This window comes from Nelusetta ayraudi, unplaced genomic scaffold, assembly GCF_046127955.1.
Source record: "Nelusetta ayraudi isolate G7.1 ecotype Tasmania unplaced genomic scaffold, CSIRO-AGI_Nayr_v1 ptg000146l, whole genome shotgun sequence".
Classification (NCBI taxonomy): domain Eukaryota; kingdom Metazoa; phylum Chordata; class Actinopteri; order Tetraodontiformes; family Monacanthidae; genus Nelusetta; species Nelusetta ayraudi.
In genome coordinates, this window is record NW_027466196.1 from 1,217,501 (window position 1) to 1,236,202 (window position 18,702).

The 18,702-nt window shown below is 48.3% G+C and overlaps 2 protein-coding genes and 1 long non-coding RNA gene across 3 annotated transcripts in view; 2 read left to right on the forward strand and 1 right to left on the reverse strand.

The window, feature by feature from the left end:
• Positions 1 to 10,938, reverse strand: part of cadpsa (Ca2+-dependent activator protein for secretion a) — a 69,351-nt gene extending 58,413 nt beyond the window's left edge. The window contains exons 1-3 of the mRNA XM_076013200.1: positions 9,377 to 10,938; positions 2,597 to 2,710; positions 1,517 to 1,849 (exon numbers count right to left, since the gene is read on the reverse strand). Of these exons, the coding sequence (XP_075869315.1) occupies positions 1,517 to 1,849; positions 2,597 to 2,710; positions 9,377 to 9,790 (861 nt within the window). The 5' untranslated portion in view covers positions 9,791 to 10,938. The remainder of the gene's footprint in view (positions 1 to 1,516; positions 1,850 to 2,596; positions 2,711 to 9,376) is intronic.
• The window catches only part of LOC142879788 (uncharacterized), a 236,548-nt gene that overhangs the window by 51,547 nt on the left and 166,299 nt on the right, over positions 1 to 18,702 (forward strand). The window contains exon 2 of the long non-coding RNA XR_012925348.1: positions 253 to 327. This is a non-coding gene — a long non-coding RNA (uncharacterized LOC142879788). The remainder of the gene's footprint in view (positions 1 to 252; positions 328 to 18,702) is intronic.
• Positions 12,595 to 18,012, forward strand: pigu (phosphatidylinositol glycan anchor biosynthesis, class U). The gene is made up of 12 exons (XM_076013343.1): positions 12,595 to 12,754; positions 13,181 to 13,245; positions 13,591 to 13,650; positions 13,831 to 13,893; positions 14,516 to 14,625; positions 15,121 to 15,221; positions 15,885 to 15,982; positions 16,409 to 16,563; positions 16,781 to 16,924; positions 17,109 to 17,233; positions 17,328 to 17,470; positions 17,796 to 18,012. Exons 1-12 carry the CDS (start codon positions 12,625 to 12,627, stop codon positions 17,907 to 17,909), a joined length of 1,308 nt encoding a protein of 435 aa, XP_075869458.1. The 5' UTR covers positions 12,595 to 12,624; the 3' UTR covers positions 17,910 to 18,012.

Here is an 18,702-nt window from a genome sequence, read left to right on the forward strand (position 1 = left end):
ATGGGAACCACAGTGAGAGAGACAGCGGGGGTCAAACTACTGACTGCTGGGTCACGGTGGGGTCTACACCGTGTCAGAGGGCGGGGGTAGCGGAGCAGCAGCAGATGGATGGATGCAGTGTTGTGGTGAGCCTCCTCATAGGAGGAAACAATCTATCCTGGATATCATGGAGGAAACATGTTGCTGTAACGTCAATGGAAAATGAAGCAAAGTTGCAACCAAATCAGCCCCACCAGGGTGTTGAGCTCTTAGAACCATCCAGAACCATCCAGAACCAGCAGGGTGTTGAGCTCTTAGAACCATCCAGAACCACCCAGAACCAGCAGGGTGTTGAGCTCTTTATTGAAATGACTGTGGAAACACTGGAGACATGGAGGAGATACAGATGCTGTCTGATGACTGACTGAATATTAATATTGTTTCTTCAAGTTCGGCTGAAGGGCCAGATTCAAAAGCTTTAATGGGCCGCATATGGCCCCGGGCCGTAGTTTGCCCACGCCTGTACTCGAGGCTCAATGGTCAATATGGTGCATTGACAGTATGTGTGTTAATTGTCAGTTTGTTCTGCTGTCCAGGGGCTGCTGGAGAGTTTGGACCAGAAGACTGCAGTCTTTCTCAACAGTTGACAGCACTATGAGAACTATAGAGTACTGTAAGTGAAAGGTCCACACTCAGAAGGTTGATCAACAGGTGCTGAGATGCCATTTGGAGCAGTCCAGAGTAGTTCCTGCTGTCATTTCCACACAGTGGAGTTTGTCTTCATGGATTCTCATTCACTATCCTGCCGCTGTCTCGCACTCCAAAGACACAGCGTCAGTCCAGTTGGCAACTGCAGACTGCTGAGGAGGTCTGAAGGTGAGTTTGGCTCGTCGCTGGACTGACTGTGTTTCACAGTCATCGCAATAAAACTGCTTGAAAGGGTTGCAAAGGGTGGCAGCAAGTGGTGAGAGGAAGTGAATGGATGGATGTTTCAGTGAAGACAATTCATTGGTCATTATTGTTAATAACGGTTAATAAGTTCTGATCCACACTTTGAGTTGAGGGGAATGTAAGTACAAGATGATAATGATTTGTTTCTATAATTATCCGTCATGTTCAGCGTGGTGGTGCTTGGCTTGTGGCACAGTGTGGGACCACAGAAAGCCTCCTGATTGGCTCTCTGTCCACCACAAGCCCCAGTGGCCAACGTGCATCTGACAGAAAGGAGTCGCAGCCACTTTCTTCTTCCCCCGCTACACATCCGCCGCGAGGATCCGCAATTCAATTTGTCTCCTGGCCCCGGCCTTCATTAGTGCCGCAGGCACATTCATCACAATGGACACGCCTCACTCCATGACCCCGCCCCTCTTTATATGATGCACGTGGTTCGTTAGGGATAGTCCTCCCCCAAGTCTCACCAGCAGTCCAGTCATTACACCAAGTAGGAAGAAAAAAAATCATATAAAAGTATAAATCAATACATACCAATGTTGTAAATATAAGTACATAGACCTGAAGTGTAACCAAGTGGACGGACCTGGCAGGCGTTGTAGAGCAGCTGGTGCTCAAACTTCTTGATGCCCAGGATCTGCTGGAACATCTCGTACAGCTGGTCCTTGCTGAGGATGAGCTCGGAGGCGGCGCTGGCCGTCAGTCTCTGCTGGTGCTTGCGAGGGTCCTCCTCGCCCCGGTAGATGGTGTCAAACTTGGCGATCCAGGAGCTCAGCACCGTCTCCTTGCTGAGGCCGTCGATCTCCGGGAGGCTGCGCACCCGCTTCTCAATGTGCTTCTTGAAGACTTCGCGGGAGTCACTGGCCGAGCAGCCGCCACTCTGCACCATCCGGGACACACGGTCACTCTTCAGGAAGACCTAGGTTCAGGAGGCCACCAAGAGAAGCAATCATTAGTCACCTTTATATGCAATATTTATTGATACACTCCTCATAGTTTTTGAGTTTGGGTTTGTTTTTTTATTGTCAGTACAGAGTTCTTCATTCAGTGTGACGCCACACTAACCCTAACCCTAACCCTTGGAACTGGAGCCAACAGGTTGGTTGACTGAACCAGGGTCACACACGTTTATACTGCAGACGTGGATGGACGGCAAAGTGGATCTTCTGCTTTGAGTTACTCTCAAATCATACAGTTGGGGGGGGGGCGCCGTAAGGGCCAGCAAGGCCTTCTCTGCTGGCCCGGACACACTAAGAAAAGTACTCCCATTCTCCCATTAATATGATTATAAAGTAATAATATTTTCCATTGGCATTACAGCAACATGTTTTCTCCATAACATCCCATGATAGGTTGATCCCTCCCTCCTCACCACAACTCTCCATCCATCTGCTGCTGCTCCGCTACCCCAACCCACTGTGACCCCAGCAGTCAAACACTGTAACCCCCCCGCCCCCCCTGGTGGATCATGAGTGCCAAGACCTGGTGATGTCACGTTAGCAAAAACCTACAGACATCTGAATCGGTCCTGACGTTCTCGGACATATTCCACACAATTTTATAAATCACTGAGACACACACACACACACACACACACACTATCAATAGGCACTTTATGTCTACATTGTGAATGCAGTTGGCTGATTCAGACAACAAACAGACTCACATCGTAGTAACTCTGCACGGCGTTGATGAAGGCCTCGTCTGCCACGATCTGGGTGTCTCCATTGAGGAAAGCCTGAAAACGCTCCTTGACGGTCTGCAGATGCTGCTTGCTGATCTGAAAGAACCACAACAACAGACACACAGGAGGTGAGGCGCCACAGAGTGACGGAGATGAGTGGGGAACCCTGTGAATTATTTTTAAATGCTGTAAAAGTGCTGAAAAGTAACAGAACTAACCAAGAAAAGCTCACATGACTTTGATTCTCTGTGTCTGACATGAATTCCACCAAGTTACCAATTCTACTTTAATGTTCTATGCTGACATTGTCCTCATGTTCTCTTTTGAAGACCGTCCTCTGTGAAGCCGAGAGAGAGCTGTGCTCGAAAGTCCCAGCAGTAGTGTAGTTTGTGTAGTTTGTGAACTACTTTTTAATCCTTGTTCAAAGTGACCTCAGTCCCTTTTCTTACCCATCCTCATCCTCACTTTCAACGTCAACATGTCTTCTTCCACCAGGAGGGGGCGCTGAGTGTGAAGGAGGAACTTGGATACTGTATTGATCTCCAGGAGAAATTGGCTTTTCCAGCAGCTTGAACTGGACCTGGGGAGAGTGATGAAGGTGTGCCAGACCCGCAGAGCCATGAGCCGGTTCCCTACTGGTCCAGGAGCCCACTGAGGCTCTGGGCATCAGCACCGACACAATCTGCTGCTGTTCTGCTGCTATGCTCCTCTAACCAGCCTGGCAACCCTAAACCTGGCCTCCACCGCCCTGGACGTATGTGCCAGTCTGCAGTTTATCTACATGAGACAGTGGTTCAACTTTCCAAACAGCCTTCAAACAAAAGTCCCAATAGACGTGGAAAGATGATGCGCACGATGGAGAAGAAAACATCAGGCTCAAGCTGAGAGGGGCGGCTGATGGGGGTGGAATAATATCATAGCACAACTAGCTAAACACACACACACACACACACACACACACACACACACACACACACACACACACACACACACACACACACACACACACACACACACACACACACTGAGGCAGTGGTGAAGCCAGGCTTCACCATGATGACATAACATCAAATGGAAGAGTAATCCAGATTACGCACAGCGCGGCAGACCGACAAAGGATGGATGTAATGCTCATCACTGCAGCTGCTGTTCATATGTTCACACACAATCTCATGCTTTCACAGTTGCACCGAATGCCTCTGAAGACAATGTGAAATTCACATTTGTGGTTTTAGACGGACAGGATGCAACCAGTGGGGGGCGCTGTCAGGGCCAGCGAGGTCTCTGCTGGCATAAACTCGCTGAGAAAAGTCACAATTTCTGTAAATGTGTTAATAAAGTTATTCTCCATAGTCTGCTCCTTTCACATCATATTATCCATTGTCGTGTATTACAGCAGACTTCTCACCCAGTCATATTGCAGCTAGCTTGTGTTCCCTGTTCTGTGGGATCAGCCCGAGGCCTTCAGAACCAACACAGCAGGCTGCTGTCGGCTGCCAGTGAACGCACCACAGTTTGCTGCGAGAGCCAATCAGATCTCGAGAGCAGCTCGCTGCGTTACGCTCAACTTCACACTACTCTGTCCTGTGATTGGATGGGAGGCCCTGAGAGCCTTTGAGACTGAAGTCAGCCTGGAGCTCCAGCTGCCACCGGTGAAGCCACCGCGGTGGACGAAGGTTCAGTTGCTGAATCATCCGCAATTTATAATGTCAATAACGTGGCGCGTTGACGCAGCAGCTGCAGCAACATGTTGACTCGTTTGTTTTGTCATCGTCTCATTGGGCTCTCGCACAAAGTGGTGCCACTGCGCTGATCGTGGGACCAGTTTGGACCAGAGGTTGAGCTCACGGAGAAGCTTTGGTGGGCTTTGTTGAGGACTCTCTTCAAAAGAACCTTTGTTTGTCAGTGTTGGCAGCATTGGTGGCCCTGGTTGACTGCTTCCTGATCTTCATTGTGTGACTTCAGCGCTCCAGAAACAGAGTCTTGCTCCACCAGGCCGCCTATACGAAGGAGACGTTGCGTGTCAGTGTGATTCTCAATGGATTCTCCAACCTTGGTGTCACAGAGAGCACGTTCATTTAGGCTGGACTAAATATGACGTCACTCACGCAACGCACGGTGCCGCCACCGGAGGCAACGCTTGGTCACACCGGTCAGAACATTCACAGCACTGGTTGCTGCGATCCCACTGATGGGCCTGTGTTCAATGCCATGGAAACGTCCTGCTGGCTTCACCCAGTGAGCAAAGTGTGAGTGCAGTTAATTTGGTAGGCTGACTCAAGCCAGGCCCAATTACACTGCGCTCGCCCTCCATTGTGGCAGAGCACCACCCAGTGATGAAACATGTTGAGCACCGTCATGCATATGCAGCATGGGGCATTGTGTGGGCGCGTGTTGTGCACTTGAGAACAACGGGCCAAATCACCCGGCTCTCATCGTCGTCGTCATCATCTTTAGCGGCCCACTGGCAGACCTCATGCATTATGCAGATAGGACTGACCCGGTCCAATAACACCAGCGCCAATAACAAACTGCCCAGTGGGTTTCGGTCTGTCTGACCGCCTGCTCAGTGCTGCAGACACACTGAGAGGCAGAGCACAGGTCAGAGGAGACATCGTCTCACCAAGGCCTTCATTCCATCCATACGCTGTGACCTTTGACCTAAAATAAACCAAGAGCACAATAACTGTGATCCCTGTGTCCGTCGTGGATTTCTATCTTTCTTTAAATCAGACGTCGGCTTTTCCGACTCTTTGACTCCCACCTTCCTCAGGAAGTGTCACTAGGTGGCGTGCAGCATACCACCAGCCGATGAAGACGTGTCACATGCGCCACTATGCGAGGTGTCGCTGAAGGCCAGAAGGCAGGTTGGAAGGTCTCCAGCTCATCTCTGTTGCGCCTGATGGATTGAAATTGAAATATAGAACTGGAAGAGTTTCCCCACCTTCACGGTACCCCCAAAGCACTTTACAATGGCCTCTCATTCACCCATTCACACAACCATTCACACAGCAATAGGTGGCTGCTGCTATGCAACCATAAAATGCCCCAAGAAAGTGAAATTGTGATTCATTTCTTCATTTCCTGCGAGCAGAGTCCTCCTACCCTTCAAAACAACCACAACAATGCCAAACAATAAACTCCGTCCAACAGGTTTTAACATTGAAGAAACCCTTCCGTCAGGGGACAGCTTTTAATGATAGCAGCCCACAGAGTCTTTGAAGTAGAGCGCAGTGCCACCCACCTCCCAGCTGACTGCTGAATGTGTTTCACAAGGCGGCCTGAGCTCCTCAGTGAGAGAACGTCAGACTTGGATTTCACTGTATGTAAACTATGCCGACTTCATTCTGTTTGGCCGTCACGTACTGTCAGGCCCTCACACTTTGCCCCTGGCTTACATGCACACACACACACACACACACACACATGAAATGTGGTCACTCTATGACAAACTCCATTTAGATTTTCCACGGCAGGGTTGGTTTCCTTTGATTGCACTTCCCCTCGGACCTCAAGTGTGGTTTGTTCCTCAGAAATCTGCAGTTCTCAACATAGAGTGCAGTGCACTGTGTACAGACGTCCTGAGCGGAGCGAGGTCGTTCACGCGGCACCCCCATCACAAATAATGGAGGTCAAATTTGTAGGTGCGATGAGAAGATTGAAACCCACACGATCCTGCAGTGTGGAAAAACTGCAACGTTGCCTAAAGATCTTGGCACTGAAGGAGTTCACTTCCAAAACGTTGAAAACTTTTCTTTGAAAAAAGGGGCAACGTACGCGTCACTGGGTCACGTGACTGCAGTGGGAATAGAACGCTTGGGGATCTGGACAAGGGTTGAAACTGTGAGGATCTCTGATCTGCAGTGACGTGAAGATCAAGTCTGGTCACAGGTCCTGGTCTGATCCTCTGCAGACTTCAGCTTCCACTTGGAGAGCTTGCTGCTCTGCACTGTGACACGTGTGCAAGGAAAAGCTGAATCTAATCCAATCTAATCTAATCTTTGACAGACAGGAAGTAACTTTGCGCGAAACACTGGTGACGCACCAGACACCTGATGCTGACCAGGTTGCAAGACACCGGCAATCCCATTCAAGGCCACTGGTCATGAGTCCTTGCATGGCTGAATAGCCAACGCATTTTTTTTTTGGGAGGGGGGGGAGGTCAAAGAGCACTTTAAAAAAAAATAAATGGAAAACACAATTTGTGAAAGTGTGTTTTCCACACGTCCACCTGCACACAAGTCGATATATTTTTGATTTGCACAAAGGAAAAGTGTGCAGTGTATTTTTTCATCCCCTGGTTGTCTACGCGGCCTCCAGTCAGTCCCGCTGCAGCAGTGAACAGCTGGCGATGAGGACGCTGACTTCCTGGTTACAGTTGCGTGGCTGCGATGGTGTTTTGCTTGCAGTCCCGCTGCTGTCCCACATTCTGTCTGGTGGGAAACCATAGCGGAGTCACGCTCCTCACTTCGGACCAGGAGGTCTCAGCCGCTCCTGCACCTGCTGTCAGTGACACACGCAGTCTCCACGCACATCACCCGCAACACGCAAACCAGCAGTTAAAGCCCTGTGTGTCTGGTAGTGATCAGTGCCCCCGATGTCTGGGTTTTTGTTAGGGACACACCCACGCCGATACCAGAATCGAGTATCGGTACCGATACCAAGGCTAAAACCTCGACTCGTACTCATAACATACGTGCTAATACCATGACACCGGTTGTGTATGTGTGCGTATGACAATTTTGTGAAGTTTGTGTTTGCACTGCAGTGAAACTTGTGACAGTCGCCCCCGTGTTGTAGAAAAACATGCTGCAGAATGTTGTTCAAGTAACCCCGTCAGTAATTCTATAATGTGTCATGACATTTGGCCATTCAGTGCAACCCAGGGATGTAATGCCATGCAACGCCTTGGAATGTGCATTTTTTTTAGTTGAATATATATACTTTTAAATAAAACTGGCACATTGCACAACTTGAACATTTGAAGCTAGATGGATGGATAGATAGATAGATAGATAGATGGATGGATAGACAGATAGATGTGTGTTACATTGATTGGAACTCACTAACTAACTGGTTCCATTTCTGCTATGCAATACATTCTTCTTCTTCTTCTTCTTCTATCCTACTTTCCATTCATGAAAAATCTCCAAACTTTGCAACAACAAAAAATTCCACTCCTTTGCCAAATTGTCTGAGTTGCAAACATAAACCAGTGGGCCTGGTGGTGGCGCTACCACCAACCAACTGTCTAAGTTTAAAACTGCCATAACAAATGAGCCAACGGCCCCAAAACTGAGGAAAATGCTCTACATTCAAAGCTATTGCAAATGAATGAGGTCCATTACTCTGTAAAAATGTATTCAACCAATCCCCTCCATCAATGTTTGCTCCATTGACACCAAGCTTGGCACAGAGTGCCTTCAGACTGCAGAGATGCTCCATGCAGATTGCTTGAGCGAACCTAAATTGAGCCAACAGTTCGTCAAGGTGATCGACTGATGACCAAACCGTACTGCAAACAATAGACCTGCACATTCTTGCTAAACAACTTTTCAACATTTGTGGAAAAAAACACTTGACAAGATTTTGGAGTTGTGGTCGATGAGGGCAAATATCCGAATTCTGCACCAAAACAACTGAATTTTTGACTGCATGGTGAATTTCCCGGCCTAAATGTGCATTTTCAAACGTGTTCTTTTCACTGAAGGATGTGGCCCGGCGGCGTTAGAAACCATCTCCACGCTGTCCAGATGTGCCGTGTGCAATTTCACTTTTTTTTTTTTTTGTCCGAATAATTGAATTTGACATTTGCAAACCCCCCCCCCCCCCTTCCATGAATGGATGTCTGCCGTCTGGCACCGACCGCGGTGGCACAGGAGCTGTCAGTGGCTGATTAGCTCAGCCGGCTCAGATAGAGAAGATAGGCCCTGGTCTGAGTGGTTGCACAGCACGTCCTGCTGGAGGAACCCTCTGAGATGTCAGCCGGTGTGTGTGGAACAGAGCAGACAGACGTGAGGATGCAGGAGATGCAGGAACGACACTTTTTCTCTGCGTCTCGTCGCCCACCTGCTGACATCTGCTGGCTTGACCACAGCCGCTGATTGCGACTGGGTTTGTAACATCAGAAGCAGACTATCATCCACACCATCAGCAGCATCAAGGTTCAACCGTGCGTGTGAGAGCTACTTTGCACAAATCACGTCTATTGTTTTCCGACCGCATAGACGTTTGAATTCAAACGCATATTGGCCATAACTGGCTCGTGCCTGCTCGCATCCTCTCCCTCTGAGTCACGAGGGCCAGCCAAAGCTTCGATCGCGTCGTTCACCATTGAAACGGTTCCTCCTCCTCGTCGTCGAGTCTCTTCTATTGTGTTCGCTAAACGAGTTACGACTGTTGGCAGTGTGAAGGAAAGGGAGCTGCCTGGTTTTTGTTGTAGCCTTCTTGAATGTTCCAGTGAGAAGCTGACAGCTGCTGCTGCTGCTGCGGCTGCGGAAGCAACAGTTGGTGTCGCGCATCTTTGTGGGTTGTTCCGCAACTGAGATGAGACTCCAGTGTAGCGCTTCGACACGGCGCTCTGCGCTTTTGTCTCGTTATTGTTTATATATATATATATATATATGTGTATATATATATATATATATATATATATATATATATATATATATATATGTGTATATATATATATATATATATATATATATATATATATATATATATATATATATATATATATATATATATATATATCGATCTTACCTTCTGCTGTCTCCTGGTCATGTCAGTGGGTTGCTTTGCGTTGAACGGGTAGGCGATGCACCGCATGACAAACACATACAGCTGGAGTCGCTTCTTCTTCTCCTCCTCTTCTCTTTGCATCTTCTCCAGATCCTCTTTTTCTTTATCGCTGCCCACCGAGGGACTGGGGCTGCAGGGTCGCCCGCCGCCGCCGCCGCCGCAGCCGCCGCCACCTCCGCCACTTCCGCCGCCACCGCCGCTCCCTCGGCCCCGGGGCTGGAGCCCATTACCGCCGCTGTTGCTGGTGCCATGGCCGTCGGTGCTCCGGCCAGGAGACAGCCGCGCGCCGCCGAGGCTCTTGGGCGCTCCGGCTTGTTTGTGCTCCACCGGCAGGATCTCATCCCCTTCCTCCTCGCTGGAAGACGGATCCAACATGCTGCTGCCGAGGCGTCAACAATCACTCTCTCTCTCACTCTCTCTCACTCCCTCTCTTTGCCAAAGGTGAAATATCCAAAGTAGGAGCGCAGATGGTGAGCAGCTTCAGTGAGGGAGGGAGAGAAGGGCGGGGGGGTGGGGGGGTTGTAACAACGACTACTTCGCAGCTTACTGTTCCCCCTTTGTTTGTTTTTTTGTTTTTTTTAAAGAGATCAAACTGCAGCCCGAACGTCAAATTCAAATAAAAATCCAAAGCGTTGTCACAAAAACAGGTGTCGGCGTGATTTGGCAGCCTTTGAAGTGAGCCGGTGAGTCGCACAGCAGCAGCAGCAGCAGCAGCAGCGAGGTTTGTCATGAGAGCAGAGGAAAAACGGGGGAGGGGTCGCAGAGGAGGAGCAGCTGAGGAGGAAGCGATGGAGGGATGAAGGAGGAGAAAACCGCTGGGCTGGGCTGACTGGCGCTGACCGCGGTGCTGAAACCTGATCCCGCCTCCTCCTCCTCGGAATCACTCGGAACGCACTCCGAGCGGAGATCGATGAACGGCCACCTGATGATCGAGCGGAGTCAAAGGGAGGTGCGCGCGCGCTGCAGCACACCGGAATTGGGAAGCGCCGGAACCTTCACAATAAAAGCGCCACAAGCGTTTTGAATGGAACGGATTTGATTTCGACGGATGTCGTCGTGTCTGTCGTTCGACCATCCATCACCTGCGACTTCTGGGTGGTCCGCTTCACACGGCCCAGTGTCTCACCAAGAGGAAAACAAAACAGCTCGGCACAGAAACTAAGACTAGGAGTCTAAACCAAGCTATAGAAGTTACAAACAAAAAAATCACTCTTCTCGAGGAACAAAGGCTTGCATGCAGCATCGCTGTGACTGTGGACATTGATTGTGAACAGGCTGGGGTGGACTGACACTGGCAGCAGACAAGGGACACACAGACTATTGAAGCACACAGAGGGTAATGGGGAACAGGTGAAGACAATCAGTGATCAGGGCAGACACACAGGTGACACCTGAGGAGGGCGAGTGCCCTGAAACCAGAGGAGAGTTAATTTCTTTTCAAAATAAAACAGGAAATGACAGGACTAAAAAAAAAAAAAAAACCCAAGACAGACAAACCTCACCACGGTGTGACACTGAGGACACAATTCACACTTTGACCTGTTCACACTGGCCACTCGTGTGTGTGTGTGTGTGTGTGTGTGTGTGTGTGTGTGTGTGTGTATTTCATGAGGTGTCTGTGGTCTCTCCGAGATGACAGCCACGGCCACTGTTGGTGGTCATCCATCCATCCGTCCATCCATCCATCCATCCATCCATCCATTCGTCTCCTTTACCCACTGTCTCCTGAACTCAGAGGTCACAGGGGTTTGCTGGAGCCTATTGCAGCTGTCACAGGGTGAAGGCAGCACTTCATAGGGGACGACACTCAAACACACACTAACACCAGGACAAACAACCCCTTCCAATCTCTCTCTCTCTCTCTCTCTCTCTCTCTCTCTCTCTCTCTCTCTCCCTCTCTCTCCCTCTCTCTCTCTCTCTCCCTCTCTCATCCCATCCAAACGGCTCTTGTTGCAATGGAGTGTCAGCTCCTTGATTGATTGATTGGTTGATTGATTGATTGATTGATTGATTGATGTACTTTATGTATCCAGAGGAAGATTCACAATAATAAAAACAAGTTATAAATAAATAACTCGGTAAAAGTATAAATAAATACTAAGAACAAGGGTTCACATGTGTACTTCCTGCTGTGAAGCTCACATCAGTGATGACAGCGACACAGTCACACTCAGAATGCTCAGACTCTCCAGAGCAGGTTTGGAGGTCTGGAGGTTCATTCACAGGTGAAGGTCCAGCTGAGTGTCTCAGTTTCACTGAGGAATGAATGGACCAATCACAGTGGCTACTGCGCCGACTTTTTATTTATTGTTTTACTTCCTTCTTCTCATTCCCCTTCTGTGTATTCTACCCAACCAGCAGCCCCCTCTGCTGGTCACCACCGGTGCTGACACATTAATATCGATCCCACGCCTACGGCCCTTTGAACTAGATAGTCTTATTTAATATTATATCTATGGTGCTTGTATGTGATGCTGTAATATTGTACTGTAATATATTGTAACAATACGGTATTAGTGTGTAGAATTAGTGTTTATGTATTGTATATGGAGTATGGTAATAAGAGTGTATATTTTCAAATGTAATGCATGTAAATAATATTTATAATATCGTTTTGATACTAAAACTAGAATGCATTTGTAAAAATGGGTAATAGTGTGCATAATATTTACAGTGTTTATACATAGGTTATTACACTTGAAATAGTGGTAATAGTGTACGTATATTTTGGTGTTTAAATGGATACTGTAATATTGTACTTTAATATATGAGTGTGTATAATACTTAATGTTAATGTATAGTATCTCGAATATATGTGTATAATACCCACATTGCCTTGGTATAATATGTAAACTACGGTAATATAGTGCTGTAATGTAATAATAATATAACTGCAGTAATGTTTAATAGCTGCATATAGCATCTTGTTTTAATACATTTTGATAAAGACCGCAATGAAAGGCAGCTGAAAGGTGAAGTGCAGCAGCAGGTTGGTTGAGTTTTGTATTAAACTACAGCGTACAGTCTGAGGCCCGTGGCGTCATCGCTCAGTCGCAGAGGAAAACGGTTCGCGAGTATTCGGCGAACTGACATTTGTCCATACTTGGTCTCCGTAGATCTCAGAAATGACGTAACGAGGAAGTAGGCGGAGACTGCCGCTGACAACAGCAACAAGCACTGACAACCGGAAGCGGTGTATAATAATAAAGATGGCGGCTCCCCTGACCATTCTGGTGGTTCTGGCTGTAACGATTCGCGCCGCTCTCTTTAATTCTAGTTTGTCAAAGGTGATCGCAGAGCGAGTCGAAGTTGTTTCTCCCGTCACCTCGTGGAAGAGAGGTGAGCTGGGGTTTTCCGCCGGTAGGGGAGGAATCTCGCGGTTCGGGGCGGTTCCACAGGACCGACGCTGATGCTTTTCAATGGGCTCTTTATTGATCCCCGGCAGTAGACAATAAAGATCAGGGGGGGGAAAAATGTCCCTCTCCCAATTTAGTCTTTATCGAAGCTTCGAAACTCACTGACAAACATAGTTATGTATTATGTATGTGTGTATATTATGTATTTATACGGATGTCTGCGTAATAAATGCATCTGTGTTATACTATAGCATGTTCTTCCTTTAATTGGCACAGTGTAGTTGCACGAATTACAGACACGTTTTCTAACAATGGGCATTCGTGAGTGCTCATTGGTGATGTATTAAGATTTGTCAACAATGATAATGAGCTGCTTTGACAAGCTGACCAATCAGCGGTTGCCTTGCAGTGGTTGAGGGGTTGGCCCTGCTGGATCTGGGGGTGTCGCCATATGCAGGAGATGTTTTCCATGAGGTAGGAGATGAGCACATCCTGCCTGCATCACTCAAGACATTCATGTTTTCTGCAATCTGTACATTGCAACACTTTGATATTATAAAATCGTGTACATACGCCGCATATTCATGTAGTTTCTGAGAAAATCCACCACTCAATGAAAGATTTGCCTGGGGGGGGGAATGTGAGCCAGCATCTGCAGGCTGCTTTCATTGCTTGACTTCTGTCTATATTATTGCACACCTGCACCTGCGGCCGTGGACACAATGTCACAATGCTTTTGTCCTTAAAGTGTGTTTATGTTTTTACGTTGTCCCAACTGTATCCTATTTATTCTCTGATTGCTGTTATTTCCATCTTTAGACTCCGCTCGTCATCTACCTGTTTCACTTTTTGGTGGACTATGCAGAAATTACATTTGTGGTGAGTGGGAAGTCAAAATGCTGCATTTATTTTCAGTCGCAGTGACATGAATCCACATTCAGTGGCTTCCTTATTTATTTTTTTTATCTTCCTGCAGTGATGAGGCTGCCTGCAGTAATCTGATCATAAAGTGCATATGGCTCTGTTTGTTTCTCTCTCTTGTCTCGTCCGTCTGTGCAGTTGGCGGATGTGATTGCCGCTGTTGCTCTTTACATGGCAGTGAAGGACTACAACAAGCAAGTGGTAAGAAGGCGTTTGTTCTGTATCAATGTAAACTGGATTCCTCTCCTGGAGTGTTAGCGGGTTATGCAGCCGTCTTGTTGTGAAGTCACTAAATGATTGATGTGCGTGGTGATGGCTGCTAGTGGACCTCAGCCTCGCAAAGCCTCCGCCCACTGCTGCCTGGGCTCGCAGCAGCGTCTTGACACAGTGTTGTCTGAACCATGTTCAGCTTGTATTTTTATCTCTTTTTTATGGCATTTCTTCTTCTCATCCTCTTTTATTTGTTGCTATTTTCTTTTCTTACTTTTTTTGCACACGGGAGCTGCAACCGAAACATTTCGTCGGCATGTTCAGTGACAATAAAGAAATCTTGAATCTTGAATCTCTTGTTAAGCCACCGCTGCTCAAAGACACTGGCAGTGGGTGGGTGAGGGAGTGGTTGCAGGAATCCAGTGCGGCTTCACACACTTTTTCTTAGTCAGATTTGAATGAAAGTGATTGTGTGAGAATCCAACAACCCATTTATGAACGAGTCACTTCAACAAACACACACGACTAACTCAGAGAGTGAATGAGCCGTTCAGAGTGATGGTGGGGATTGACTCGACTTGCCTCCGTTGACTCTGTGTGACTCTGGCCTCAGTTCAGAAAGCAGAAGTTTGCCCTGGAGATGGAGCAGTACCCCCTCGACTGCGTGGACCTCATGAGAAGCCCCAAAGAAATGTACTACACCCCCCTCAAAGTGGCCATATTGTAAGTACTGCCTGCCTATTGGAGCATCCCATTCCATTTGTTCACTGCAAATGTCACATTTGGTCACATGACGTTGTCATTTGTATACAGGTACTACCTGAAAAATTAGAATATCAAGTAAAAGCAGTTCCTTGTTGTAACTTTGCTGATTGAGATTTTCAGCTTATTAAAAACCGCAAAGCCACAAACTCAGAAAATGAGAATAGTGTGAAAAGCTTCAGTTTTGTAGCTTCAAAGAGTCCAAAGAATCCAAAACCCCTGCAAAAGGCTCCTGAGCCTTTAGAAAGTCTGTGTTGGGTTGTTGGCTCACACATGGAGAAACACAACAACCTGTTCAGGAGGTTCTAATGTTCTGGGCGGTACTGTATACGAGTGCTTGTATAGAGACTCATGGCTAGTGGTCCAGTCTGGCGTCTCTGGTTTACAGGCGACTGTTCCTGATTGAGCCATGAGAAGCAGCGTCTGTCCTCCCACTGACTGGCTTCTCCTTCGCAGCTACCTGCTGAACCCTTTCACCATCCTGTCCTGTGTTGCAAAGTCCACCTGTGGCCTCAACAACTGCGTCGTTGCCCTCTTCATTCTCGCTACCGTCAAGGGTAAGGTTCCTTTGTGGCTGTGTGGACCATGCAGCGGTCTTCTGTTGTCGGTCATGATCAGCAGCCAGGTGGCTTCCGACTTCACACTTCTCCTGCGTTCCTCTCCTCTGGCTCTTAGTGGTCATGCACCACAAAGAAAAGCCCAGTTTCCCCAGTCACACGGTGCCTTGCTCTGGTCCAAAGTGAATATTGGCAGCACAGCAGTCCTTGTGTACTGATCAGGAGTTTGAATTACCAACGAAACCCAAAGGAAACAAAAGAAAATAAAGCAACCAATCACCAACCAGTAGAGTAGGCTTCTGAAGTCCCACAGGACCATTGGACCGGGGCCTCTGGTTCTGGCTGGAGCATCTCCCCTTGTGACTGGAGAGTCCACTCTGGGAGTGGCAGGTCTTCCAGCCTGGTTGGTTCCTCAGCGGGCCTCCTTCTGGTCCCACTGAGGCAGAAGGTGTTCTTCAAAGCTCTGAAGAGCCTCCTGTCCTGGGCTTCAAGCCTCCAGGTGTCTCTGTGTCATCCTGTCTCCACAGAAAAGAAGCCAACAAGTCACCAAGCAACCAAAACAGATGTGCATGAATGTCCTCAAGCTTTTCTTCACGTCTTTGTGTTTAGAAAGTCCAGTCAATGGTAAAACATCAAAGTCTTTGTTTCTTGTTTGTGTTGCAGGAAATGTTTTGCTCAGTGCCATATTTCTGTCCTTGGCCACCTACCAGTCCATCTACCTGTTCACTCTGTGTGCTCCAGCATTGCTCTATCTGATGCAGGTATGTCCACCAGCTGCACCAATGCAAGGCTCTGCTCTTTGCATGCCGCCTGCTCACTTTACTCACGTCACTTGCTTCTTTAATCGTCACCGGACGGGATGGACGGTATAAAAACATTCACCTGATAAGTGTGTGTGTGTGTGTGTGTGTGTGTGTGTGTGTGTGTGTGTGTGTGTGTGTGTGTGTGTGTGTGTGTGTGTGTGTGTGTGTGTGTGTGTGTGTGTGACCTTGTTTGAGTTGTGAAAAGTAAAGGCTAGCGGCTAAGGTTGCTCTGCTATGGGACAAACAGGAGGTCTCACTCGCTCTCACCGCCAGCCAGCCGTCTGTCTGCTCTCTCACTTCTCCACTTAACCCTAATCCAACCTGCAACCGCCAGTACGCAGCCGCACTTCCTGTGACCTCCCTGTCCACGCGCTTCCTCCCCAGCGGCAGTACATTCCAGTCAACCTCCAGCGGGCCAGTTTCTGGTGGTTCGTGGCCCAGTACGCCTTCATGTACCTGGGCAGTGTGTTTGTCATCGTCTGCCTCTCCTTCTTCCTGCTGGGCTCCTGGGACTACCTGCCGTCGGTCTACGGCTTCATGTGAGTTCCACCGCGCCGTCACAAGTGCGTGCTGTGTTTTAGGAGCGGCTCTTTTTTTTGATTATTGATGATTAGAAGGCATTCAGTCACATGTGGTTGGGTCGTTGCTTCCTAAAGCAGAGGGCGGCTGCACGATGCTCTGTGTGAGTGCACGATGTGTTTGCATGATGTGCCTGCAGTTGCTTCTCCTCTGACTCAACATTGTCTGTGTCTCCAGCCTGTCAGTTCCCGACCTCACCCCCAATATTGGCCTCTTTTGGTATTTCTTCGCCGAGATGTTCGAGCACTTTCGCCTGTTCTTCCTCTGCGTCTTCCAGATTAATGTCTTTTTCTACACCCTGCCTCTCTCCATCAAGCTCAAGTAAGTCCTCTCTCTCTCTCTCTCTCTCTCTCTCTATCTCTGTCTCTCTCTCTCTCTCTCTGTCTCTCTCTCTCTCTCTCTGTCTCTTTCTCGCTCTCTCTCTCTCTGTCTCTCTCTCTCTCTGCCTCAGCAGCTTCTCAGTATCTCCCGCTTGTTGAGCTCATGTTCTGGGAATGTCTTCCAGGGAACATCCACTGTTCCTGATGTTCATGCAGTTGGCCCTGACTTCCATCTTTAAGTCCTACCCCACGGTGGGCGACGCCAGCCTGTACTTGGCCTTCCTGCCTGTGTGGAGTGACCTCCACAGATGTAGGTTCAGACCAGACAACCAGGGGTTTTTGTCGCTCTCCGCGGCAGCCCAAAACTAAACAAACTCGTGTTCCACTTTCTCCTGGCGCTGCAGTTTTGAGGAACATCTTCCTGGTGACCTGCACCCTGCTGGCCTGCTCAGCGCTCTTCCCGGTGCTCTGGCACCTCTGGATTTACGCTGGCAGCGCCAACTCCAATTTCTTCTATGCTGTGACGCTGTTGTTCACTGTGGCGCAGGTGGGCTCGGCCGCTGCCACGTATTCCATCCCAGTTTGCTGTCATAATGAAACAGGAAGCAGTCTTCCATGATGTTTGGAGGCTCGTTGCAGTTCAGCCTCTGCATTGATTTCCCAGCAACCTCTAGAAAATGAAAAAAAAAAAGATTAGAAGACTATTGACATTCATGCAGCTAAAAGATTTCACCCCTTTAATGGACTTTAGGTGGAGTCCAGAATGCATTCTCACATTGTAGCAAAATGATCAATTTGATTTTTGTTGATTTTTTTTTTTTTATTATTATTTTTTTACAAATTGTTGACTGTTGTCGTTTTTGTCTCCACAGATTTTGCTGGTGTCGGATTATTTCTATGCTTTTTTGAGGCGGGAACATCACCTGAGCTATGGACTGTACCTGAAGAAGAAAGACGGCTCTGAGGCCGCGTTGGTTTTAAAATAGAAGACTCCAATTCAGCGCAGCTGGCAGTCCCGTCCATGAAGACCAGAGAGCTCCTGAGTGTCTCAGTAAATGAATGCGCAGCCCAAAGAGGCTGTTTGGCCTCCGTCTTCTCTGTCAGATATAACTTTCAACAAACTGGACTGCTTGGGGAACTTTTTGCTACGGTTTTTCTCCCTGCTGTTACTGCCTTTAAAGGGACATTTCAACATTTGGCCAATCTCCATCTCATCTCCAAAACTCCATCCATCTGCTGCTGCTGCGCTACCCCCCACTGTGGCCCACCAGGCAAGCAGTTTGCCCCCCCCCCTCCACTGCTATACAGGGTGATTGATGGTGGCGAACCACCTGCCACACCTTCAGAATGTTTTTTTTATTTAATGTAAATTGTTGTAATAAATGTTGATTTTGGTGCAAAACACCTGGGTGTTTTTTTTCATGAAATGTGACGTTACTCTGCAAATAACCTTATTTTGAAAAACCAACAGGTGTCGTCACCTGCCTGTGTGACTGTGACGTTGCTGCAGTGCCCAAAAGACATGGGACAAAGAAGCTGTGAGGTCAGAGTGAGGCGCTCGGGGTGAGGAGCTCAGGGTGAGGAGCTCGGGGTGAGGAGCTCAGCCCAGGGTGAGGAGCCCAGGGTGAGGAGCCCAGGGTGAGGAGCTTGGGGTGAGGAGCTCAGGGTGAGGAGCTGGATCACACTCAGGGTCAGGAGCTCAGGGTGAGGAGCTCATGGTGAGGAGCTCGGGGTGAGGAGCTGGGTCACACTCAGGGTGAGGAGCTCAGGGTGAGGAGC